This window comes from Anser anser, assembly GCF_964211835.1.
Source record: "Anser anser genome assembly, chromosome: 14".
NCBI classification, from domain to species: domain Eukaryota; kingdom Metazoa; phylum Chordata; class Aves; order Anseriformes; family Anatidae; genus Anser; species Anser anser.
The window spans coordinates 20,102,896-20,127,361 of record NC_139735.1 but is presented as its reverse complement, the minus strand read 5'-3'; the positions used below and the strand labels follow the sequence as shown (position 1 = coordinate 20,127,361).

At 61.4% G+C, this 24,466-nt stretch overlaps 1 protein-coding gene across 4 annotated transcripts in view; it reads left to right on the top strand.

Annotated features, from left to right (window-relative positions):
• ABLIM3 (actin binding LIM protein family member 3) overlaps positions 1–23,269 on the top strand; it is a 42,118-nt gene extending 18,849 nt beyond the window's left edge. Inside the window, exons 2-22 of one of the 4 annotated variants that reach the window (XM_083799157.1) lie at positions 6,187–6,327; positions 7,413–7,596; positions 7,805–7,917; positions 9,586–9,712; positions 10,122–10,215; positions 13,615–13,702; positions 14,327–14,385; positions 14,711–14,782; positions 15,147–15,302; positions 15,656–15,685; positions 15,984–16,113; positions 16,898–16,996; positions 18,323–18,373; positions 19,686–19,820; positions 20,061–20,125; positions 20,425–20,572; positions 20,897–20,926; positions 21,406–21,464; positions 21,854–21,919; positions 22,663–22,743; positions 23,013–23,269. In XM_083799157.1, coding sequence (XP_083655283.1) covers positions 6,187–6,327; positions 7,413–7,596; positions 7,805–7,917; positions 9,586–9,712; positions 10,122–10,215; positions 13,615–13,702; positions 14,327–14,385; positions 14,711–14,782; positions 15,147–15,302; positions 15,656–15,685; positions 15,984–16,113; positions 16,898–16,996; positions 18,323–18,373; positions 19,686–19,820; positions 20,061–20,125; positions 20,425–20,572; positions 20,897–20,926; positions 21,406–21,464; positions 21,854–21,919; positions 22,663–22,743; positions 23,013–23,126 — 2,042 coding nt within the window. In that variant the 3' untranslated portion in view covers positions 23,127–23,269. Of the gene's footprint in view, positions 1–6,186; positions 6,328–7,412; positions 7,597–7,804; positions 7,918–9,585; positions 9,713–10,121; positions 10,216–13,614; positions 13,703–14,326; positions 14,386–14,710; positions 14,783–15,146; positions 15,303–15,655; positions 15,755–15,983; positions 16,114–16,897; positions 16,997–18,322; positions 18,374–19,685; positions 19,821–20,060; positions 20,126–20,424; positions 20,573–20,896; positions 20,927–21,405; positions 21,465–21,853; positions 21,920–22,134; positions 22,316–22,662; positions 22,744–23,012 lie in introns of those variants that run through there. The other 3 variants (XM_083799158.1, XM_083799160.1, XM_083799159.1) reach the window with 3 other exon arrangements.
• Positions 23,270–24,466: the final 1,197 nt, after the last annotated feature.

Here is a 24,466-nt window from a genome sequence, read left to right as displayed (position 1 = left end):
CTCCTGGAGCCCGTGATTCCCTCTTGGGTACTATGTAGCTCAGCAGAAATCTGCCTGCCCAAGACAGTGGGCACACTGTGCGAGGGGCTCAGGCAGCTGCAGTGTGGCCAGCCTGCTGCAGCTCCTGGGTGCCCAGAGCTGGGGGATCTCTTCTCTGTGAGCCACTGGAGGTGAACATCTCATCTCTGCCCACATGCTGGCTGGCTGTGCTAGGCCCCATGGGACGGGCATGATGCTTGTGTTAGGATGAGAAGTGGCGTGCTGCTGGTGGAGAGCAGCTCCTGCTGCAGGCTGCTGCGGGGAGCAGAGGCAGGGGGGTCCTGCTCACACCCGGTGTGGGGGCACGGGCTGCTGGCAGGGCCAGGGGCTCTGCTGGAAGCGTCTGCATGGTGTCTGCAAACTCATGAGCACCCAGAGTCCCGGTTGCAATTGCAGCTCAAGGAGCTCTTGTTGCCATGACGAGCTGTACAAGCATTAGCTGGGAAGAAAAGCCCCCAGCAGCGCTCGGTGGAGATGGGAGAAAGGCGGCCAGCATGGCAGCACACAGCCCCTGTGCAAGCCACACACCACTGTGGGTTCCGGTGTGGGTCCTGGAGGGGCCGGGGGTGCTGTGCGTGCAGCAGGGTGCTGTGCTTGTCCTCCTCCCGCAGCCCCGTGCGGCACAAGGACCTCTTTTCCCAGACAATGGCTTTGGCGTCAGCGGCGCCCTGGGTGTGCCTGTGTCGCGGTGACCTGCGGTGGCAGTGCCGTGCTGCCAGCACAGCCCTGTTCCCTGTGCTCCCAGGGTCATTTCGGGGGTGTCAGGGCACGCGGCTGACCTCAGCAGCCCCCAGCAGGCCGGGGAGGAGCTGCCAGGCTCAGGAAGCCGCTGAGCGCTTCACAAGGCTTCTCACCCCACACAGCCCACGTCCCTCATGGCCACGGGGCTGTGCCGGGGCAGGTCCTGACCCCACAGCGAGGAGGTGCATCCCGCACAGCCCCAGCCCCAGCAGGCTCTCTGGGCTTCCCTGGCCCTGCCGGGGGAAACACACATCCTGCAGGCAGGGGCAGCTGCCGGCAGCTGGGGGGACAATTGCCGGCTTCCTCCGTGCTCGCGCTTAGAGAATAATTTCCATGAACGCAGCCAGGAATGAACTCGGCCGCACATTCTCTATTCACTGCTCCTTTTTTTTTTTTCCCATTTCCCTCTAACCTCTTTCATTTTCTCCATTCTGCTTCCCTCTTTCACCTTCTCCTTTGGCTCCCCCAGTGACCTCCCTCCTCTCATTTCAGAGCAGTACCAATGTCCTGCTGCCAGCAGCTGCCTGCCCTTGCCCGCACTATCCCCTGCTGCAGTGCTGTCCTGGCACCCACGTCCTGTTTTTGTCCTGTGTCCCACTGAAGGAGGTGACACAGGGTGGGAGTGGCACGGCGGGTGGACAGCGTGAGGCAGGTGGGAGCAGTAATGGGTCATGATCTGATTAGGGAAGCCTGGGGCAAGATGGGGAGCAGCGGCAGGCCGAGGGCTGTCGCTGTAAGCCACAGATGGCTACGAGGGCAGAGGTACGTGGCCTCGCTGGGTTCCCAACCCTGCCTGCTCCATGATTCCCTAACGGGGCTCTTTTACCATTTTTGGGGACCCCTCAGTGCTGCTCCCAGCTCAGTGGTGCCACCACAGCCCACTCCTGCAGCTCCGCATGTGTTGCCAGCAATTAATGCAGTGCAAACATTGGAAGCAGCAGCAAAATGTGGAGCAGCCGGAGCCAGGTTCACAGTGCCCCGCAGCAGATCCATGGCACCTGCACTCAGCCTTTGTCAGCAGCACCCAGCTTAAAAAAATAACGTTAAACTTAGGTAAGGGATCATGGAACGCTTCTGAGTTTTACACAGGGGAAAGATTAGAATGAAAATATTTTAATGAAAGGTAGATAAGCAATTTTCTCACTGCTCCAAATGACTCCAAATGTGTGGAAGCATGACAGAGAGCAATGGCCAGCAACCTGAGCACCAAGATGGCCACAAGCCTGTCTCTGCAGCTCTCGGCTAAGCCACCGCTTGGAGCCCCCCAGTTATTTGGGGTACTTTGTCCCATCTTTCAGCTGGGCTACCTGTGCATGGCATAGCTGGGCTGCACACGCCTGCGTTGTGCCCTTTACCAGGCTGTCTGCAGACACAGCCCCGGTGCCTTCCCCACTGCTGCATCCTTGGCAGGGATGGGGCAGGAAGTGGCTGCAGGGCCGGAAGCCAGACAGTTCCCATGTGCCGAGGTCGGAGACACCGCAGCAGCACAGCAGCCGCGGCTCTCCCCACAGCACCGGCACCGGCTGGCCCCAAGCTTGCCCTTCCCTTCCTCCCCACGGCCACAGCCAAGCTCCTCCTTGCCTTTGGCCTCTGCAGGACAAGCCCTCAGCCCTGCAGCTGATGAGAAAACCATGTCCCGCGGCTCTGGGGCTCCCACCCTTCCTCCCTGCCACCCTCGGGGCGCAGCGGGGCTCCGGCACGAGGGAAAATCCTGCCCCTCGCCTCCCGCAGGGCTCCCACACACCTCTCTACTGGTACGCCTGCGGGGCAAGCCCAGGGGCTCTGGGGCTCCTGTCTCCCCCCCCACCCCTCAGCAGGGTCTCCTTCGTGCCCTTCCCACCCAAAATTACACAGCATGTCCCAGTGCTTCACCCCAGCCTCTCCCTCAGCATCTAGCCCTTCCTACAGAATTCCTTTCTGGTCACTCATTGCCCCGCTTCGGCCTCGACGCCTCCGGCCCGGTGTGCTGGCGGGGCCGGGCTTCCTCTTCCTGAGCCTCCCCAGCCCCCGCTGTGCTCCCGGCCTCTGACCTGGCCTCTGCTTTGCCTCCCTGCGATGGCACCATCCTGCCCAAGGGACACGGGGCTGCCCCACTTCTGCCATCCCTGGGGACAGCTACCGCCTGGTGTCATGGGGCAGGGACCTGAGGGTTGCTCACGGCCTGGAGCATCTCCTAGGCTGGTGGCGGCCCCACTCCCCGTGCCCTCCCTGGGGACAAAGCTCCTCGGTGTACTCCTCAGTGCAGTTTTGGGTGCTGTTTGGGGGCACTGTCTCTCCCACCCAGATTCTGAGCTCCCGTGCTTGCGTACGGCTGCCGCTGTGTGTCCCTGAAGCGGCGCAGGGCACCGATCCCTGACCGGAGGTGCCACCTTAATCGGGATCAGTGGGGGATCTGCCACGTGCCCACGCGGCCCCACACCACATCTCACTGCCCCACTATCCTAGGGCTGTGCCCAGCGAGTGCCAGGGGGACCTGGAGGCAGCCCTGGTGGGATCCAGCCCTGGGCAGCCTTCTGCACCCCATCGGGGGCTGCAGATGCATTGATCACTGGGTGAAGCCCAATTAAAATCCTGCCCTGCGATCACAACAGGAGCAAACTGGGGGCAGATTAAGGCATTCCTTGGGCAGCTCCCACCCCTTTGCCTGCCGTATCTCAGCCCGCAAGGCCACTAATGCTACTTACATTATTACTGGATTATTTGGGTGTAATGAGCTTTGCCCCGCTCAGCTGTCCCTCCGTGCAGGGGTGCTGTACTGTGTAATACTTCCTGCACAGGGCCACGAGGCGGGCAGCTGACTGCTGGAAAACAAGCAGAGCCCCAGCAAAACAATGTGTTAATGTTCCTGGCAAAAATTCCATCGCGGGGCTGAGCCTAATCACAAACCAGGGAGCTCGGGGCTTAGCGCTGAACAAAGCCAGCAGGACGGCGGCAGTGCCCTAAGCCGGGTCCTGACCCATCCCCATGGGTGCCAGTAGAGTGACTCCATGGGTGTCATCCCTGCCAGTACGGTGACAGCCACAGGCACCGCTCCATCACCTCTCCCATCCCCAGCTCCCTTCCCTCTTCTCCCATCAGTCCCGCCAGCACAGGGGCTTGGCCATATGGACACACAGATGCTTCCCCTAGAGACCAGAAGTACCAAATAAGTGATGTTGGTATTTTTTTTGACACTGTTTTTTTCCTCTTTATTATTATTAATGTTTATTTAAGTGCTGATGTAATTTGCAGCCTTTCAGCACCGCCGCCCCCCGCTTCCTGCTGTTCTGGCTGAGCTGTGTGCATTGCCGTGGCTGCATCCCAGGGCTTGCCTCCTGCTTCGCTCCCCGCCAGGGTGTGAGCACAGGGTGCATGGGGCGAAAAGTGTCAGCGCTATGACTCTGCTCTGCTGGACACCCCTCCAGCAGGGATGTCCCCTGACTGCAGGAGACCCAGCCCCGGGTGCTCCTGTTGGGAGCCGGCCCAGGGTTCCCCCGGCTGCTGCAGCGTTCGTGGGCTCACAGCTGCTACAGGAGGTCCTGGACCCCTCTTCCCAGGGTTTGTGCCTCCCTGCAGGAGCATGGGTGGGGGCACTGCTGCCTTTATGGGTGCCTTCCATTCTGCTTGGGACCCCAAGGTGATTTGAAATCCCAGAGGCTTTCAGGAGCTCGTGCCATGGCTGGAGCCTGAGCTTTGCAGAGGCGCAGGGGGGTTCTCATAGAGCATCTCAGCTTTCCTTGCAGCCCTCAGCCTGGATTCCCAAGCCAGCAGAGAAGCAGCAGCCTCCAGTCCTTGTCCCTTCACAGCCCCAGGGCACAGAGCAGAGTCAGGGGGACCAGCACGTTGTCACCCTGCTGTGTCCCCGTGGGCGGTAGCAGCAAGCAGCCCCGCATGTCCTAGGGCATGTCCATGGGTGCTTGACCCGTGAGATGGGCTTTTACCGTGAGATGGTCTCTAATCTCACTTTGACTTTTCTTTCTTTGCTTTTTAGGCCAATAATGGGCTGTTTCAGTTCCCTGACACCCGATCTGCCCTTCAGTGAATGCAGAGCCTCTCTGATGAGTGAGCTCCTCTGTCCCGTGCCCCGTCCTCCCTGCTCCACAGGGTGCTGGCGTGCCAGCTTTCAGCCCGCCGCGTCTCCTGTTCCTGGGTAGGCAGTTCAGCTCTGGGTCAGAAAGTCTCCAGTCCTTTGAAATCCCTGCCCTTCAATGGCTGGGTTGTCCAAATTGCAAGTCCGTCTCTGAAACCTCGCAGCAAACATGGCCTTGCTGCTCGGTCTGTGCCAGCCACAATTAACATGGCGAGGGACAGCCCGGAGCTCCTGCGAGCAGCGTGCAGGTGGAGCAGGGGAAGCAGGGGCTGCTCCTCGCAGTGTTTACAGTGTGTGTCTGGGGTGTGCTGAGTCAGCAGAAAGACCTCTGCTGTCTGGGGTGTGCTGAGTCAGCAGAAAAACCTCTGCTCCACGCTGTTCCTCCCCTGTGGCAGGGGTGAGGCTGCAGCGCATCCGTCCACCACAATGGTCAGCAGAGCTGCCGGAAGAGGGTCAAGGAGTGGGGTGAGCACCCGGACGGCTTTCTCTGGAGCTCCAGTGTCCCCGTGTGCCCGTCCTGCTGAGCACAGAGGCCGCACATGTCCCAGTGCCACTGCGGAAGGAGTGGTGGGGCTGGGAGGCTGCTGCTGGCCAAGGAGGTGAGACCTGCCCGGGCCGAGGCTCTCAGCTGCTGCCATCCTTGACAGCTCCTTGAAAAACGACTTCTCCATTGAGTTCCCAAACAAACAAGTGGAAGCTCCACAAGCTAACAGTTCTTTCCCATGCTGCTGCCAAATGAGCAGGTCAACAGCAAGCCAGGGCTGGTGGAGCCGAGCCGAGCAGGGCAGTGTCGGGGTGGCCAGTCCCTGCGTGCTCCTTCTGCACCCACTTTGCGGACAGGAGAGCATTGGGGAGCTGTGCACAGCTTTGGGGGCGATGGCACAGGTGATGCAGTTGTGTAGGGGCAGTGAGCAGGGCCGGGTGCTTGCACTGTGCTCTGGTGAGGGGCTGACTCTCAGGGTGTTGCTCTCCTTGCCCTGCACCCTCAGGTACCTGTATGTTTGAGGGGAGCCTCCCAGAGCATCCCCAGGAGAGGACCCAGACCCCTTCTGCATGTGCACCCTGAAAGGGACCTGCGAGAAGCAGCACTTGGGATGCAGACCTGTGAGCCACATGTGGGTGGCTGCAGTTCTGTGGGGACAGGGAATCCCAGACCTGGGCAGGGATGTGCACCCAGGTCAGGGCCACCAGGGACCGGCATGGCCTGGTCTTTAGCTTCAGCATTGCCTAATGTCTGCCTGCAGCGGGAGTGTCTGTGCCGTGACGCCCAGCCAGGCCACGTCCCGAATGCTAACAGACCCCTTCCCTCTCGTTTTTCCCTCCCTCCTTTCTGCCAGCAGTTCCCTACCAGCAAAGCCCCTACACCCCCGGGAGTGGCTCTTCCGTCATCCAGTGCTACCGCTGCGGGGACACCTGCAAGGGCGAGGTGGTGCGCGTGCAGAACAACCACTTCCACATCCGCTGCTTCACCTGCCAAGGTAAGACGGGGCAGAGCGCGATGGCACTAGGCTGCCCGTGTCTCTGTAGGATGCCAAAGCCACCAGGCTGGGTACAGGGGTGCCAGAGACCTGGGTGCTGTCAATCCCTGGGAGCTGCACATGTGGCTGGGGGCTGCTGTGTCCTTCACTGCCCGTCCTCAGCGCTGGTGTCTGCGAGGAGCAAAGGTTGCTCCCCCTCGACAAGGTGCTCAGGCAACCACTGGCTTCAAAGGGGATGGACCCGGTTGGAGATCTTGGCAGAGCTTGCTGCCTGCTTTCCAAGTGAAAGGGAATAAATAATGAGAGGAAATCCTCCTGTCTCACTTTCCCTGTCAGCTTTTACCCATGCCACCTCAGGCTCGCTGCCGCCAGCTCCCGCGCCAGCCCCGAGGTTCATCCCCACCACGTCCACAGGAGCCTGGCACGGACAGGGCAGCCCATGGGGATGCGATCTGGGCCCCACAGCCAGTCAGGCATGATCCTGCCTCGGGTTTTCTTGCCTTGGGTAAAGCAGGGAGCTGGGTTGTGCTGGCAGGTGCTCAGTTGGTCCCCCTGCTGCACCCCATCACCTTGCAGGAGAGGTGATGGGCATTGTGCACAGGCCCCTGGAGCCCATTTCTGTTCTGTTCCCGAGGTGCCTTACGGGGTTGGATGCTCTCAAGGTCTCCCTGTAGATGGAGAAGATGCAGGAGGGGAATGACACTGAGGACCAGGGCTTGCCATGTCTCTGTGCATCACTCTGGGCTGTGCACCACCCACAGCTCCTGCTGCAGGGAAGGAAGTAGGGGGCTGGATGCCTCCCCAGCAGCCCCATCCTGCACCCTGCTGCAGCCCAACACTGACATCGTGTGGTGTTGGGGGAGGTCCCAGTGGGCCTGGTGGGCAGGGAGACCAAACCCTCTGAGATGCCTGCAGACACCTGCATCTTTGGGATGCCCTGAGAGCCCTGCTGGGGCAGCAGCAGGGAAAGGATTCACCTCAACCTGCCCAATGGGGCTGGGAAAACCCAACCGGGTCCCAGGGCTGAGCCTGGGGGGCTGCAGCTGCCCCCTGCCCCCTGACGGGTGCGTGTCCTCCCCCTGTAGTGTGTGGCTGCAACCTGGCCCAGTCGGGCTTCTTCTTTAAGAACCAGGAGTACATCTGCACCCATGACTACCAGCAGCTCTACGGCACCCGCTGCGACAGCTGCGGGGACTTCATCACCGGAGAGGTCATCTCGGCGCTGGGCAGGACCTACCACCCCAAGTGCTTTGTCTGCAGCACCTGCAGGTGAGCCCCTGCCGGCACCATGGGACGGAGAGGGTGCAGTGGTGGGTGCACCTCAGCAGGCACCTGGTTTTCTTGGTGGAAATCTTTGGGAGGCTATGGGGTGGTCCAAGCTGAAGAGCTGCCTCAGTGCCCAGCTCGCTGCCTGCCCTCACCTGCAGCCGGGGACCGAGCACACAGCTCCCATGTCCCCCCTTCTCCTTGGCCACAGGAAGCCGTTCCCCATCGGAGACAAGGTCACGTTCAGCGGGAAGGACTGTGTCTGCCAAAACTGCTCCCACTCGCTCATCAGCACCAAACCCATCAAGATCCACGGACCGAGCCGTAAGTTACACAGGTGTTATGCGATGCCTACGAGGAGAGACCACGGGAGCTCCTGCAGGCCCTGCTCCTTGGGGCTAGCAGGGCTGTTCATGCTCCCCCTGAAATCCTTTTTCTAAGCCCATCCCCTGGGTCCCCCCCATGCTTACAGCTGTGCCTTTTGCCCCAGGCTGGTGCTGGTCAGAGCTGCCCGTGCCGGTGCTTAGGGAGGCGATGGGAAGGGTTTGGGGGCTGGCATGCAGCCCTGCACGAGCGCTCGCAGGTTTTGGAGGAGGAGCAGGGCAGTCCTGGTCTCCACCCAGGGCTGCAGGTCACCACTGGTTTCGGTCACTCCCTTGGCCTGTTTGTGACCTGGGTGGGTGCTGCCACCCCGTCCCTGTGCCAGAGGCTCGACGGGCCGCACGAGGGCTGCCGTTGCTCGCTGCCTCCACCAACTGAGGAACATTTCTCAGGCTCTTTGCCTGTGCTGATGATCCCAACCTAAATCACAGCAAGAGCAATGTTTTGGGTGGGTTTGGCCAGGTGTCACCATGAGCTTGCCTGATTTGGGGATGTGGCTGGGTCTGTGAGCCCCAGCCTGAGGACAGGGCTTCCCTGTCCTCATTGCCACCTCGAGCCAAGTGGGCAAGCTGCCCGGGGCATGCTGTGGCCAGCCCGCAGCACCTGCTGCCTCCCATAGGGCAGCAGGAAGGGCAAGGGCAGCCACGGGCTCTGCCTAACGCCAGCTTCCTCCCTTTCCATCCCCTTCCAGCTCCTCCCTGGTGTGCACAGCAAGGTTACCCGAGGGTACCATGCTTTAACCAGCGGTAGCAGCCAGGTGCATGGTGCCGTCCTGGCTTCCCTCCTGCTGTGTTTCCCCTGGTGGCCCTAGCACTGCCACCCTGCAGGGGTGGCACTTGAGGCTGCTGGAGCCCAGCTGGTGCCCTCGGTGGGGAGGACCTCCCCGGAGGAAGGATGCTGTGCCTCTCCCTGCAGTCCCAGCACTGGAAGCAACTCAAGAACTAGGCGAGCAGCACTTGCATGCGAGAAGGACTGGATCCTGACTCAGCCAAGCTGATGCAACTGCTTTTTTTGCTTTTGGCCAGGGCCTTGGAGGGTCAAAAATCCCCCCAGCTTTGCTCAGTGGGCAAGGCTTGGTGCAGAGCTGCTGGAGGCTGGGCTGAGTGGGAAGCCCTGCCTGCTTGCGTGGTGCTGCTGCACCTCCGCAGCGCTGCAGGGAGGACAGAAGGGAGAGGGTTAAGGAGAAGCCCCATCCGGCCATCGAACCTGCTGTATGGGGAAGAAGAGGATGAGGAGCCAAGGTCAGGGGTCCGAGGCCCATGTGCTTCCTGCTCCCAGCCTTGGCAGGAGCCAGGGAAAACGGGGAAGGAAGGGAGTCTCATAAATACTGCGGCAGGGCCGGATGTGGCTGCTGGAGAGCACAGCCCTTCCTCTGCTCCGCTCACTGCCGGGGTCTTCCCACTGCCCCTGCCCCCCAGGGAGCCCCCAGGGACCGGTCACTGGGGAGCCCTGGCTCTGTGCCATGCTGGTCCCAGCTCCAGCAGGCGGCTTTCCACGTGGCTCCCTGTGGGAATGGGCAGGAGGGTGGCATCTTCCCATCAGTGGTAAAGAAAGGATCCCCATGGGGCAGCAGTGTTTTCATGTGTTCCCCTTCTTCTCGCCCACCCCCAGATTGCGCAGGCTGCAAGGAGGAGATCAAGCAAGGCCAGTCCCTCCTGGCGCTGGAGAAGCAGTGGCATGTCAGCTGCTTCAAGTGCCAAACATGCGGGATCATCCTCACCGGGGAGTACATCAGCAAGTGAGTGCCACTGGCTGGGCTTCCCCTGCTGCTGGGGCTGCAGCACTGGGAGATTGGGCACCTGGCCATGGGGAGGGGGTGGTTTGGTGTCCGAGCTGCTCTCCAGGAGAGGCACCAAAGTCAAAACAGCATAAGGCAGTGCTGAATTTGTCCTTGAATACACAGGGAGCAAGAGCTGGGGAAAGGCAGTAACACAAATCCGGGCAGGAGGTAGATGGAGAAGCCAAGGGCTGGTGCCCGAGGTACCCTCTCCAGCCAGGATCAGGCTCCCCAGGCAGGCAGCGAGCAAGCGCCCCATGGGCAGGTGGCTCCCAGGGGTACTGTTTGGGCTGGGGGGATTTTGGCAATGCTGCAGGTGGTGCCCAGCCCGGCTCACCTGCCTCACCCCGCTCTCCTCCCTTTCCTGAAGGGATGGAGTCCCGTACTGCGAGTCTGACTACCATGCCCAGTTTGGCATCAAGTGCGAGACCTGTGACCGGTACATCAGCGGCAGGGTCCTGGAGGTGAGTCTCGGGGCCATGGCCACTTGTCCTGCCCTGTAATGGGGGCTGTGTGCGTCCCACCCATCATCCTTGTCACAGCATCCCTCCCTCGGGGCCATGGCTGTCCCTGCAGCAGGGGTGTGGGCACGGTCCGAGCACCTTGTCTGGAGGGTGGCAGTGGGAGGAGAAGGAGCCAGGGCTGGAGGAGGAGCAGCACCATGCTGTACACCATTGGAGAGGTGGCTCTGGTCCCCAAGCCCCTGAAGCACCCCCAGTGGTGACCTGGCTGTGCTGAGACATGACCAGAGCCCCAGCTGTGGGGACACCAGCCCTAACCAGCTGCCACCATACCCAGCTCCAGAGCATTCCCAGCCTGCCGAGCGCATCCCGCCAAGCAGCCTGCCAGTTGCCTTGGAAACACATCCAGCACGGCAGCATGCGGGGGACTGCAGCGCCCTGCCTGCAGGCAGCCTCCCTGTGCACCCCCCAGGGCTGCCACCACAGCAGGGCCCCTGCCCTGGGACAGATCTGGAGGAGGCTTTGCTTTTGCTCAGCATCCTAGCCAGCAGGAGCTGCTCCAGCATGCAGGGATCCAATGGGTGCAGGTGGCCATAGTGCAGGTTTGGGGCGATTGTAGAGCTGTATGGTCAGGAGCAGCCAGGTGGGTGGAGGTTGTAGTTTTGGGGGGAAAGAGAGGCCTTTTGGGGCTGGTCCTTCCTGCAGTCCTGCTCCTGGGGGTGGGGGTTTAGACATGCTTGCTTTCTGTTTCTATCCCCAGTATCTGCAGGGGGAAGAAGGCTGGAGTGTGATCTGGTCTGAGCGTAATCTAAAGGGTCAGGAGGTGGGAGGCAGAGAGAAAGATGTCAGAAAAAAACACGCTGTGGTTTTCAGACCTGCTGGTCCTGCCGTGGTGGCACAGAGAGGCAGCGATGCTGGAAGTCACTCCTGAGCCCTTCCCCTCTGTGCAACGGGGTGGGAGGGAACTGATCCCCGAGCAGCACTGGCACCCGCTTCTCTTCCACCCCAGCCAGCAGTGATAGGAAGCAGTATCCAAAAATAAGACGTACCGCAGCTCTGCAGCAAGCCAGGCACAGACTCTATGGGCTGCAGCAGCAGCAGTTGTGTAGCCAGCAGCTGGAGGAGGGGGCTGAAGCCTGCTGGAGCTGCCCCAGGGCTCCTCCAGCCTGGCGCACTTACAAGCAGTGCTCACCCTCTGGTCCCTGCTGGTTGTGCTGGCCTGAGAGCACTGCACCTGCCCAGGGACCTCTCCTGAAGCTGGAGCCAGGACCCGCCAGCACCTTCCTCCTCATCCTCCCTTGGGGAGCTGCCCCTGCCTGGGAAGGCTTTCTGCTGACTTTGCGCTTCGCGCTGGCTGCTGCGAGCGTGAGCTCAGCACTGCAGCAGCTGCTGCGGAGCAGCTGACTGGCACAGGGCTGCTTGCTTAGCAAACCTCCAGGAGGAGCATGGCGAAGCCAGAGGCTCCCTCAGCTTGAACCTCAGCTCCCATGGGGCAGTCCAGTCCCTGAGAGCACCCTGCCAGTACTGGAGCATCCTCAGCCACCTGCTGCGTCCCATCCACCTGCCAGCAGTGCTGAGGGGCAGGAAGCAGGAGCAGCATGGTGTGCAGGATGCTCTGCCCCTCCGGCACGGGGTTTAAGGGCAGATAAGAGGAGTGAGACGGAGCTGGGACCCCAGGTTCTTGGCACCCTCCATCTCTAGGATGCTCACTGCACTGCTCTTAGGGTTTTCCTTGCCTGGTGCAGCCACATCTGCTTAGGATAAGCGTGCGATGTTCCTGCCCCTACATATGCGATGGGGCAGACGGCCAGCTCTGCCTGTGCTGGGCCATGGGGAGACAGATGCTGGCTGGATCCCAGCAGATGCCCCGAGCAGCCACAATCTCACAGCAGAACCAGGGAGTGCTCTTGTGCGCGGCGCTCTGCCGGGCTGGAAGTAATGCGCCGTGGCACTGGGGTCCCTGCAGGCAGCAGCGAGGTGCCAGGCAAGGTGCCACCTCCTCACAGGCATTGTCACCGAGCTGAGAGCAGCAAGGCGCTGGGGTCCCAGAGGCCGTGCCGGGCGGGCAGGCACCCCACAGCCCAGGGAGCTAGCACTGCTCCTGGCCCTGCTCAGCGTCTGCCTGAGCACTCCCCGTGAAACCAGAGCTTTAATCATCTTTCCTGGCAGGGCACAGGATGGAAAGGGCGCCTTTACATAATTGTAGGCCCTAACAAGCCTTCCCGTGCTATCTGCCAGCCTGAGGGGCTTTCAAAGGGGTTGGAGGTGTGCGGCCAGGCATGAATGATTAATGAGGCTGTGAGGGACTCCCGAGTGGTAACAAACGGGTCCTGCCACCCACAGCCTCTGCCGGCCTTTATGAGCTGTAATATTAAGCAGTATAAAGCAAGCAGGGCTTGCACACAGTTTTGGAGAGGAGCAGTGGGTGCTGAGGACATGGGGTGTCTGTTTGCACGATGGGGAGCAGCCGGCCCCACTGCGCTCCTGCACGCTATGTCTGCAGCGCTTCCCTCCCAGCCTAGTCCGACCCAAAACAGCAGCACTTTTCCCATATAGGAAAAGGCATTTGTGTTATTTTTTCCCTTAGTGTCAGCACACTGAGCCACAGGGGGACACTAAGAGGGTCTGAGCACTGAGCTCACCTTGCTGCAGCACATCCTTTACCAGGGGCCCGTGTCTGCAGCCACTGGGAAATGTGGGGCTGGGACTGCAGGCGTGCTGGCCCATGGTGTTTTAGGAGCTGGGGTTTAGCTGAGTTGTTTTCAGTCTCTTTTCCACATGTTTATATCTGTCTCTGGTTGGCACAGCCCCATGCGATGGTGGGTCCCTTTTGGCATAGACCAGAGGGGAAAAGCCCCTGGCTGCCATCCACACCCTGCGGGGATCAGTTCCCTGCTGATTTTGTGGGCAATCGCCACTTTCCTGGTGGCTGCTCTCACTAATCTTCACAGCAGAGCTTCATATTGATCTTCCCCGTTTCCAACTGTTTCCAGCCCCCTCTATCATCACCATTCCCTCTGTCAGCCAGAGCCTCATCTTCCCTCTGCCACCCCAAATTATCCTCCACCCTCTCTTGTGTTATTGCAGGAGTAAAATGTCCTTTGGGGCTGTGCTCCAACTCCTCCTAGCCCCGAGCTGGTTCCTGCCTCCCAGCTCCAGAGCCCAGAAAACGAGCCTATAACTGAAACGCTAGGAGTGGAGGCAAGATACAAATTAAACCCCTGGTTTCTGTCAAAGAGCAGGGGGAGCAGCCCAGCTCCGGCTCAGCTTTGGGACCCCCCGGCTCTGCTAGCCTCTGGTTTTGGGCTCCCAGTCTGGCCCCAAGCCTGCCAGCTTGGGGCTGTTTCTGGATGAACGGCTTCCACTGCATCCTGCCTTGCTCAGGGCCCTTTCCCCTTGCAGGCGGGAGGGAAGCACTACCACCCCGCCTGCGCCAGGTGCGTGCGCTGTCACCAGATGTTCACGGAAGGCGAGGAGATGTACCTCACAGGTAGGAACCCCGCTGTGCTGGCAAGGGACGTTCCCCGGTCCAGGGGAGGTGGCCCAGGACCCCATCCCGTCTGCCCCTTGCCCAGGTTACGCCAAGAGCAGCACCGCAGGGGTGAGGCTCTCGCCCAGCATGGCCACTGGCTTGGTGTCAGAGCAGCTCGTCCCTGCCCGCAGCCACCTTAGGTTCTGCCTCCTGTGCAAGGTTTGGTTCCTCTCAATAACCTGTGCTTGCCCATCAGCCCAAATCACTGATTGCCACATGGGTGGTGAAGGGACTGTTGTGCACAGCAAGAGCCAGGGTGGGGGTCCCAGGAAAGCCCCCGTTGTGGGCAGCAGGGACAGCGTGTTCAGGTGTCTCCCTGGGGCACAGCCACCCCCAGAAGCTGTCCCTGCAGAGTGCAGGACTTGCACACCTCTAGCACCAGAGCAGCTCGTGCACCAGCACTTTTCTTGCTCAGTGCAGCTGTGGGGAGCACAGACACGTCCCCCTGGGGGACAGCAGGCTCTGGGACAGTGTTGGAGATGGCAGGGCTTGGGGCAGTCAGGGACAGGACAGGAAAGGACAATTTCCTGCTGGGGGTGCAGGCTGTGCACGGAGCTCAAACGCTTTCCCTTTGCACTTCAGGCTCTGAAGTGTGGCACCCCATCTGCAAGCAGGCGGCCCGAGCAGAGAAGAAGCTGAAGGTAGGTGGCAGGGCAAGGGGTCTCTCCCAGAGGTGGCACATCCCAGGCGATGCCACCCTCGAGTCTTGTTCCATGCTGTGGAAGTGTCCCAGCCCAGCATGGTTCCTGAGCGTGTGAGCCCCGTCCCCACTGTCAGGGGGACAGCGTTGGGCACAGTAGCCCTTCGCCAGCCCCACATCCCCTGAGAGGGTCGTGGGTAGCGGGTGGGGGATACCCCTGCAGGAAGGCTCAGCCCCAGCACAAGCACTGCTCGCTGCCCCCGCTGCCCTGCCTGGGCTGGGCTCTGCCTGGGCTCTCACCTGCCCTTGCTCTTCTGACCCCACAGCACAGAAGGACGTCAGAAACCTCCATCTCGCCCCCTGGGTCCAGCATTGGCTCCCCTAACAGAGTCATCTGCGTAAGTACAGCTCTGCCCTCATCCCCACAGGGCAGAACTGTGACCATGGATTTGGGGTGACTCAGGGAGGGGGAGACAGTTCCCAGCCCCACATCTGGGGACAGCATGGATGAGTCATGTCCACTCGCCCCATTGGCACAGAGTGGAGCACCCAGAAGGATGCTGTCCCGCTGTCCCCTCATCCCAGTTCCTCTGCCCCATCCTGCTGCTGCCTCTTGGGCACCTCTGCTCACCTCTCGCCTCTGCTGTGGTGGTGCTGGGGCTCTGTGTGCTTGTGCCAGCTCTGCGCTGTGTGCTCCAGCCTCCCCTTCCCTCTTCTTCTCTCCCTTTCTGTCTCTCTGTCTCTGTCTCTCCCTCTCCCTAGGCTAAAGTGGATAATGAGATCCTTAATTACAAAGACCTGGCAGCTCTTCCCAAGATTAAAGCCATCTATGAAGTGCAGCGTCCTGACCTCATTTCGTACGAGCCCTATCACAGATACACGTCAGATGAGACGCTGGAGAGATATAGCTATGGGGAGGTACTGAGAGCTCGGACATGCCCGGAGCCAGACCCCAGTCTGGGGACATGGTGTGGGGCTTCACCCGGTTCTCCAGGAGCCCTGCGGGGAGGCAGGACAAGGGGGGACCTGTCCCCAAGGGAGCAGAGGTCATCCTCGTTGAGGTGGTAGGGAGCTCTCCATGGCAGCCACGAGCAGGGGGGCATGGTGTGGGCTCGCATCCCACCAGGGTGCAGGGACAGACTGCCAAAAGGACAACGAGTCTGTTCTCACTGTGACATGGGGAAAACGAGCCACTGTGTGGCCCCGCTGTCACCACTCCTGTTACTCACCCGCTGTCTCTGTTTCTCCTCTCTGCCTCCTGCTGCCTCCAGTCCCTGGGTACCCTCTCCCCGTACTCGCAGGTAACGGCACCGCGGGGTCTGACGCTGCTGGGGCTCCGCTTGACGTCCCCTGCTGAGTGCTGGCCCAAGGTGGGGGGACAGGGGGAACCCCATCCCTTAGGGCTGCTTCTGCCCAGCTCCTGGGCTCTGCTGCCTATGTTTCAGTGGCCGGGGGGGGCAGAGCAGCCTGGGGACGTCCTGCAGGCCACACAGGACACGCGTGCACGCCAGCATCCTCGGCCACAGGGTGCCTCCCTGCACCAGCCTGCCTCCCTCGCTCATCCCGTCAGCTCTAACCCCTGCTCCTCTCCATCCCCAGGACATCTATGAGAGCTTTGACATGCGGCAGAGGCGAGCCTCCAGCCCTGGCTACATCGACTCTCCCACCTACAGCCGGCAGGGCATGTCCCCTACCATCCCAAGGTCCCCCCACCACTTCTACCGCTCAGGTGAGGATTCCGGCTGTGAGCCCAGGCTGGGCCATGCTCAGACCCCCACACAGAGCAGGGGTCACCCCCTGCTTCTCTCAGGGGACCTCGGTGGTCCATCCCCTGGAAAGCAGGCTGGGACAAGGACTCAGGAGTGGTGGGGTCCCTTGGGGGCTGGCAGCGACCAGCTCCGCTGTGTGCATCCTCCAGTTCTCCTCCAGGGAGAGGCCAAGGGGGCTCAGACCTAAGCCGGGGCTCATGGAGAACTGGCTAGGGGGGTGGTGGTCCCCAAGATCCAGCAAAGCCTAGAAGAGAGAAGCTCCCTTAGCTGTCTTGGTAGCTGCAGGGAGCATGCATGTGGGTGCTTGTGCTGCAAGAGCTGCAAGGAAGGGCCCTGTGCATGCATGCGTGCACCCTGCAGATCAGCAGGGGAGGAAGCAGAGTGTGTTGTGCCTGGTCTCCTGGCCTTGGGAGCCAGGGAGGAGTGGACAGGAGAAGCCGAGGTTGGTGTGTCTGGAGGTGCTGCCTCCCCATGCTGCCCCTATGCCTCACCACCAAGGTCCTGAGCTAACATCACCCACCGCGGGGCTCCCTCTGCATCCCGCCTTCATTTGGGGGTGCAGGAAATCCCCCACCTGCTCTGGCACACCTCACCCTGGGCCGCAGCCTGGCACATGTCCCCGTCCCCACCGCCATGTGGGCCGTGCCCAGCTCGTCTAACACCACTGCCTTTAACGCCTGTTTTCTTCTGCCTCTCATTCTCTCTCTTGGTCACTTATGGCTGCTTCTGCTCGGCACCACATAGGCACAGAAAGCGGGCGCAGCTCCCCCTACTATAGCCAGTTAGATGTGAGGTCTTCTACTCCAACCTCATACCAAGCACCCAAGCATTTCCACATTCCAGGTAGGCTCTGGAGCCCCCCGGCCCCCCGGGGAAGCGCTGTGTGTCGCATGCCCGCATGTGCTGTCCCCTGTGTGTTGCATGCATAGCTCCACCACCTGCCTAGAGCCAGCTGGCAGCAGGATCTCCCCCCATCAGAGGCCATCCATAAACAGGACCTGCAGCTCAAACTCTCCCCTCTCTCCATCACCACCCAGGTGTCCCAGAGCCCCCCAGAGTCTGCCTGACCCCCTCAATGTCCCTCTTGTCCCCCCTGCCCAACCTCCTTCCACCTGCACACCCAGACGAGCCCCTGCAGAGCCTGCCCCCCCACCTACCCCAGGACCACAAGGCGGCGCGTGTCTGCCGGAGGCCTTTCCGTGCCCCCCCTTTACAGATGACTATTTTATACTCCCCCTAGGGCCCGCCGCTCCCTCCCCCCAGACTCTTCTGGGCTTGCCAGCTGCCTGCTCCCCTTCTGCAGGGATTGCAGGGGGCCACCAGGTAAGGGCCACCACCCGCTCCCGGCCACGCAGAGCCCACGGGGGTGGGGGTGGAGCGGGGAGAGGAGGGAGGGAAGCAGGCAGAGACACCCAGCTGTCCTCCTGCATAGGCAGGGGAGCTGGAGGAGAGCCCCAGCCCACCCTGCCCAGCTTCAGGCATTTCCCATTGCCCTGTCCCACCACCAGAGCGTGGGACCCTCAGCACACAGGTGACACCCCGGACCACAAGGACACCCACAGGCTCCCCACCACAGTCCCCTGCTCCCACCCTGTCTCCCCCATCCCCAGCAGGGCCCTGCCCTCCTGCAGGTCGGTGCTTTATGGATGGCCCCCTCCCCGCTCCGCCAGCTCAGCTGCCCGGCCCCTGGGCTCTCGGCACGAGGCTGCAGCTCGCTTTCCCTTCCAGCTGGCTCTTTTCTCTCTCTGCTGCGGAAAGAGGCTTTGGATGACTTTGCTGTGCCCCTCAGGCAGCTCACAGGTGGTTCTCTCAAGCACTGTCATCCCCCCCATGCCATGAACCTGGTCCGGGCAGAGCCAGGGTGCCTCGCTGCTGGCTGGCAGGGCCAGCGGTTCAGGCTGTGCCCCCTCCCACGGTGCATGCTGACCTGGGGCGCTCGTTGCATGGCCCTGTGCCCACCGCTGCCCGCCCCGGCCCTGGCTGAGCTCCCGGCCCCATTACGGAGCCAGCCTGGGTCCGGTCAGGCACCTGGAGCTGGAGGCAGCTGCGTGCTGGAAGCTGACGTGGGGCAGCATCTGCAGGGCTTCCATCCCATCCGCTCTCCATAAGCTTGCACTGACCTCCCTGTCTGTCCTTCTTCCCTTTTTTCTTCCCTTCCTTCTTTCCCAGCAGCCGGCGAGAGCAACATCTACCGGAAACCCCCCATCTACAAGCGACACGGTCAGTGTGCACGCTGCTTGCGGGGTCTGCTCACCAGCCCAGGTCTCTGTTAGGGGCATGGGGGGAGACGCAGGCAGGAGAGGTGTTGATGAGCTGGGCTGTGGGGGCCAGTGTGCCTGCTTCCCCTCCAGAATCCCTTTAATTAGGTTTAGTGCAAGAAAAAGGCAGCTTTGGGATGTGTCCTTCACGGGAGGATGATAGTGGGGAGCCCGGGCTCGGGAGGTTATCGGGAGAGGGCAGGAGCAGGGCGCAGGTGAGGGCTGGGCAGGGGACAGAAAGAGTCCCGGGAGGGGGGCTGAGGCCACAAGGGGTGGCAGAGGAGACGAGGGTGACCCCAGGAGTCAGAGCAGCCTCAGGAAAGGGATGAAGATGGGGCTTTACAGCTTCACACGGAGCCCTTGGATAAAATCACAGCCCGTCCTGGACGGACACTGCAGGAAATGTACCCGGGGTGCTGGAGGGTGGGGAGGAGGCTTGGGGGGGGGCTGGTGCCCCAGCAGGGCTGGCTTGCGCTCCCCCCACTTGCTTGCTGACTCGGTGGGGCAGCAGCAGCCTGAAGCAGTAACCGTGTCTCCTCTCTCTCTGCGGGCTCCCCTTCCCCACCTGCCCAACTCTCCGCTGGCTGCCTGCGCCTGCTGCTGTAAGTAGCTGCCCGTTGTGGGCTCCCCTGCGCCTGCTTGGGTGGTGGGGTGGCTCTGCCTGCACCTTCCTGCCTGGTGCCTGGCTCCTGCGGGACAGCCACCGAGCTGTGCGAGCAGGAGAGGGTCCCATGCAGTCTGTCCTTGGTGCCCCTTCCCCTGCAAGAGTCCTGTCCCCGGGGGGTTGAGCCCCTTCCCCAGCTGGAGCTGCTGGGGCCATCCCTCTGCTGCTTCCACCTGCCCCGGCAGTAACCCTCCGGCTGCCCTCTCCCCAGCAGGACTGTGCCTGCCTCCATCCCTTCCTACGTGAGCCCCCCTCGGGTGCCTGGGCACTTGTGGGTGCCGTGACAGCCTGGGGACACGGGTGCTGGTGGTGCTGGGGCTTGCCGTGGTGCCGTGGGCCTGGGGCTATCAGCCTCCTGGGGACTTCCCAGCCAAACTGTGTTTGTGACCGTCCCCACCATCTGCCACTGCATCCGTGTCTCCAGGAGGTGTCAGTAGTCTGAAAATGGATCATTTCCAGCTCTGCTCTGGCCTGTCCCAAGCACAAATGGCTGGTGGACACCAGGGAGAGGGGAGGGAAGAAGATTTGTGTTTGTCCCAGGGTGGGTGTTTGCAGGTGCTGCCAGAGGGACTCAGTGTCCTCATTACAGCTCTCCCTGCTCCTTTTGCAGACGACATCCCTGCAGCCACCAAAAGCAAAACGAGTGAAGACATCGCACAGTCGTCCAAGTACAGCCCTGCCTACTCACCAGACCCCTACTACCACTCCGAGTCGGAGTACTGGTCCTTCCAAAGCTCCCCTAAAGGTAACAGCCCCCCCCAGTGCTGTGGGAAAGGGAAACCCAACCCCCCCCCCCAAATCAGGCACCCCCAGGGAGGGTATCTCCCCGGGATGGACCTCAACCTGAAGATGGGTTTGAGCTGAGATACCCACGAGAGTGACCCCGAAATCCTAGCAGCCCTTGGGACCTGGCTGTCTTCTTGCAGCTGGGGACTGCCTCCCATCCCACCTTCACCCATCTGACCCCACATGTGTCTCCTTGCAGCCCCCCGGGCCCGGAGATTCTCATCAGGAGGCGAGGAGGATGGGTACGAGCGGGGCATGCACAAGGTGAGCAATGTCCCTGCCCGCTGCCTGGCAGGGGAGGGACCGGAGACGTGGCAGCGAGCTCCACATCATCTCCTTGCTCCATGGTCAGGGTGCCACTGCCATTGCCGTCCCTTGCCCTCTGCCATCGCCACCCCTCGCCCTCTGCCATCTCTCCCCCCTCGGCCATCTGCAATACGGGGCTGAAGGATTGGGGTGCACCCCATCCCAGCACCTTGTCCCTGGGAGGTGACATGCCAGCAGGCAGGGGGGGGCTGCAGCAGGGACGGGAGCGGTGCAAGCAGCTTTCCCTGCGTGCCCAGATCCAGAGCGGCATCGGCAGGCTGATCCTGAGGGAGGAGATGAAGGCTCGCTCCAACTCTTACGCGGACCCCTGGACGCCCCCTCGCAGCTCAGCCAGCAGCAGAGAAGCCCTGCACACGGCTGGCTACGAGGGTTCCCTCAACGGCTGTAAGGAAATCTGTCCATCTGTCCATCCATCCCATCCAGGGGGGAAGGACATGGGAGTGGGGGGCCCTTGGAAATGACAAAGCACAGCCATGGGGGGGTTCTGAGCTGTCGTGGGCTCACTGTGTGCTGTTGGCATATCTGGGACCTCCTGGCACCCAGAGCTGCTGCCAGTGTGGATGTCCCTGCCTGCTTCATGCTCTCCTCCCTCATGGCACGGCTGCCCTCGCAGAGCTGGGGCTGTGAGCAGGACCGGGGGGGCGAGGTGGGGGGAGCTCTGTAGTGTGTGGTTCTCGCCCCCCTGACCCAGCTCTTCTCCCCTTGCAGCCCCCCGGATGCACTACCTGGCTGACAGCGGTGAGTGCATCCCTCGCCCCTCTGCACCTGCTCCTCCCCGGGGGCCAGAGCTTGGAGCTCAGGGGCTGGAGGAGGTGTTGGCACCCAGGGAGGCGTGGGGAGAGGAAGGAGCCCCCCTGGTTGTGCCAGGACAGGGCTGGGAGAGCTGGGGGCAGAGAAACCAGGAGAAGAGGAGGTTTGGAAGGGAGCTGTTGGGATGGAGGAGGAGGGAGGGCTGCTGCAGAAGAGGGTGCTGGCTGGGAATGAGTTGGGGATGGAAAGGGGACAGAGCCAGGCGAGTCTGGAGCTGGGCAGGGATGGGGCAGTACTGGGAAGGCAAACTGACTCTGAGCAGCTCGCCTGGGGATGCAGGAGCACATCTGTGCAGTGACTGAGGGGATGCATTGGGGAAGGGATGAATGGCACGGGTTTGGTGCTGTCCTGTGCCCTGGGGCCAGCCCCTGTGTTTTCCCTCATGCCCCATGGCGGTTTCCTTGCAGACCCCCTCATTTCTAAGTCGGCCTCCCTCCCTGCCTACAGGAGGAATGGTTTGCACAGGGTAAGTGCCTCCTGCTGCTCCTCCCCTGCACCCCACTGCCACCTCTGCTCTGTGCCAACCCCAAATAATCCTTAGTGGGGCACTGCTGGAGAGGGAGGTCCAGCCCCAGTGGTAGATCTCACCCCCGTCCTGCAGGTCACATTGCTTTGCTCCTTACCTTAGGGATTGGGAGACCTGGTGCTGCCTCCCCGTGACCTGGGCTTGTCACTGCCTTGTCCATTCCCCTCCCCGTGCCTCAGTTTCCCCACTGCCAGGCACAGGGAGCAGGTCCTGCTTTGGGCTGGGCAAGTGCCGTCCACGCTGGGGACGTGGGAGGTGCTGTGCTGGAGGGGGTCGGTCCGGAGTGGACCCTTCTCACCCTTCCCTCTCTCCGCACATCCCTCCTGCAGCCTCCCAGCGCGGAGCTTTTCCACTATGACAGCACCAACGCCGTCAATTGGGGGATGCGAGGTAAGGTGCTGCGGGGCTGGGGATGGCAAAGCGGGGAGACCCCATGGGTATGGGGCACCGGGGGGCTGCCCAGCCCACTGCGGGCAGCTCCAGAAAATGGGGTCTGGGCCAGAGGGGGGAGATGGGGAGGAGGAAGGGTGTCTCTGCAGCTCCGAGGGGGGATGCTCGCAGCGGAGGGGGCGCTGGCTAATGTCTCTTTCGTCTTTTTCTGTCCCCACAGAGTACAAGGTACGATGGCCCTGCTCCGGGGAGTGACTGCCACCCAGAGGTGACACCCAGAGAAGTGCCCTTGTGTCCCCAGACCCTGTTGGGGGAAGTTTTGCCATCTCCTTGCAATGCCCTCCCTTCGTTCCCCTCCGTTCCCTACCCAACACCTCCATCCTTGTACCATGTACAATCCTTGTACTTTGTACCCGTCCTGGCAGGGCCCCCAGCCCTTTGCCAAGCAGAAATGTCTCCCAGGTGAGGAACGGAGAGGGGTGGCCCTGCCAGTGCTCCCAGGCTCAGCTTGTCTCTGGGTCGCTCCTGCCGCTGCAGAGCGAACAGCAGACCTTTGGGTTGCCCTCCACAGCTACCGAGGTGGCCCAGGGTGGGTTAGGGTCAGCCTGAAAGCAAATCCCCCCCTCTGTCCTGCCCCCCTCAGGCCCTGGGGGCAGCTGTGCCACCCCAGCCCTGCTAAATGTGGCGTGGCTCCACTGCTGTGCTCTTCTGGCCCCCGAGCTCTGCCATGCCCTCTGTCCCCCCGCAGATATACCCCTACGAGCTGCTCCTGGTGAAGACGAGGGGGAGGAACCAGCTGCCCAAAGATGTGGACAGGACTCGGTTAGAGGTGAGGCAAGTCTCTTCCATGGGGCACAATCTCCCTGGGGGATCGCAGAGGTACCTGGTTACATGCGGGATGTCCCCATAGCCTGTCCTCATGGACGAGCAAGGAGTATCTCCATGGCGCCCCAGCAGCACACAGGTGCTGCAGGACCCCATCGCACCCTGCAAGACCCCCCACGTGCCCTCCTGCCTTCCTGCAGCCCCTGTGGGTGCTGTCAGACCGCGGTGGGGGTCCCGGCCCCCTGCCTGCCCCAGCTGCCCCTCTCTCCCCAGCGCCACCTCTCCCAGGAGGAATTCTACCAGATCTTTGGCATGACCATCGCTGAGTTCGACCGCCTGGCCCTCTGGAAGAGGAACGAGCTGAAGAAGCAGGCCCGGCTGTTTTAAAAGCAGTGCACTATAAATATATACATACCTATAAATATATACATAGAAAGATCTCTATATTGCAGCTCTGTATGATTCTCAGTACTGTACGTGGCAGAGGCGCCCTCTGCACCCCTGAGAGTGAATTGGAATCTCATAGATAATTTTATGCTCTGTCTCCTTTTCTTCTTGAACCTTGTTTCTGTATTGAGCCTTGGGTTTTGTCAGGGGCTAATTTCACGTGAGCCTCTCAGTGCCCATCGCTGCTGCCCCTCGTGGCGAGGGGCAATGCTCTGGGTACGTCTGCAGGAAGCCAGGGTCCCACCAGGGACAGCCACGGGGGCACCTTCAGCCTCGCCACTTATCCCCAGAAATAGAAATCCAGGACATGGGACAAGGGATGAGGAGGACCCCTGGGGAGCAGGGTGCACCCCCACAGGTCAAAGCACAGTCCCAAGCCCCAATGCTTCCCCTGCTGTTGCCTTGCCCTGCAACCCCTGTAGTGCTACAGAGCCAGTTTCTCCTCCCAAAGTGCTGCAATGACAGCTTCTCAGGCTGTCCCAAATCTAAGCCCTTCTCGAATGAATAACCCAAGCCACCTCCTGCCTCGTGCAGCTTGTTGCTGCTCTTCGGGTTTGGCCAGGGCCAGGAGAGCAGGGACTGGGCAAGCTGCAGGGCTTGGGGCTGCTGTGCTTCCCAGTGGTGGCTGGGGTATCGGCACCCATGCGTGTTTGTTTTTTCTTACCAATAGGATTATTTCCACACTAACATCTTTTCTGGTGTGGGTCCCCCTGCCACCAGCGGCAGCTCCGGGAGCTTTGTGCTGGTGGGGATGGGAGCAGGAAGGGTAAAATTGTTCTGGTAATTGCTCCTGTTGGCGTTAGTGCAGCAGTAAGTGAACTGGTTGTATTTATGATTTCACCCCCATAAACTGCAGCTCCCTAAATGAAGCTCGGCTGTCTGGGGCTGTGAGAAACTTCATCTTCAGCAGTACCTTCAGAGATAAAACCTTGAGAAGCCAGTTCTTCTGTTAATTAATAATAATAATAATAACAACAACACAACAATGAGAGGCTTTTCATTTTCAGAGCATTTTATGGGCACTAACTAACTGTTCCTCACCACTGCCTGCATGGCAAAGATGGGGAAACTGAGGCAGGGGCCACTGCTTCCTCTTGGAGCCAAGAGAGCCCCCCTGCCCCATGCCCTCCGGGGCAGCAGACAGCGACAAGACCCTTGTGGGGTCCCATCACCGGGATGTGCCACGTCCATGCCCTAGGGAGCCCCAAAGCCAGCCCTGGCAGCCAGCGGTGCCTGAGCCCACGCTGCTGGTTTGGCTGCTCCGCAAATCCCAGCCAAAA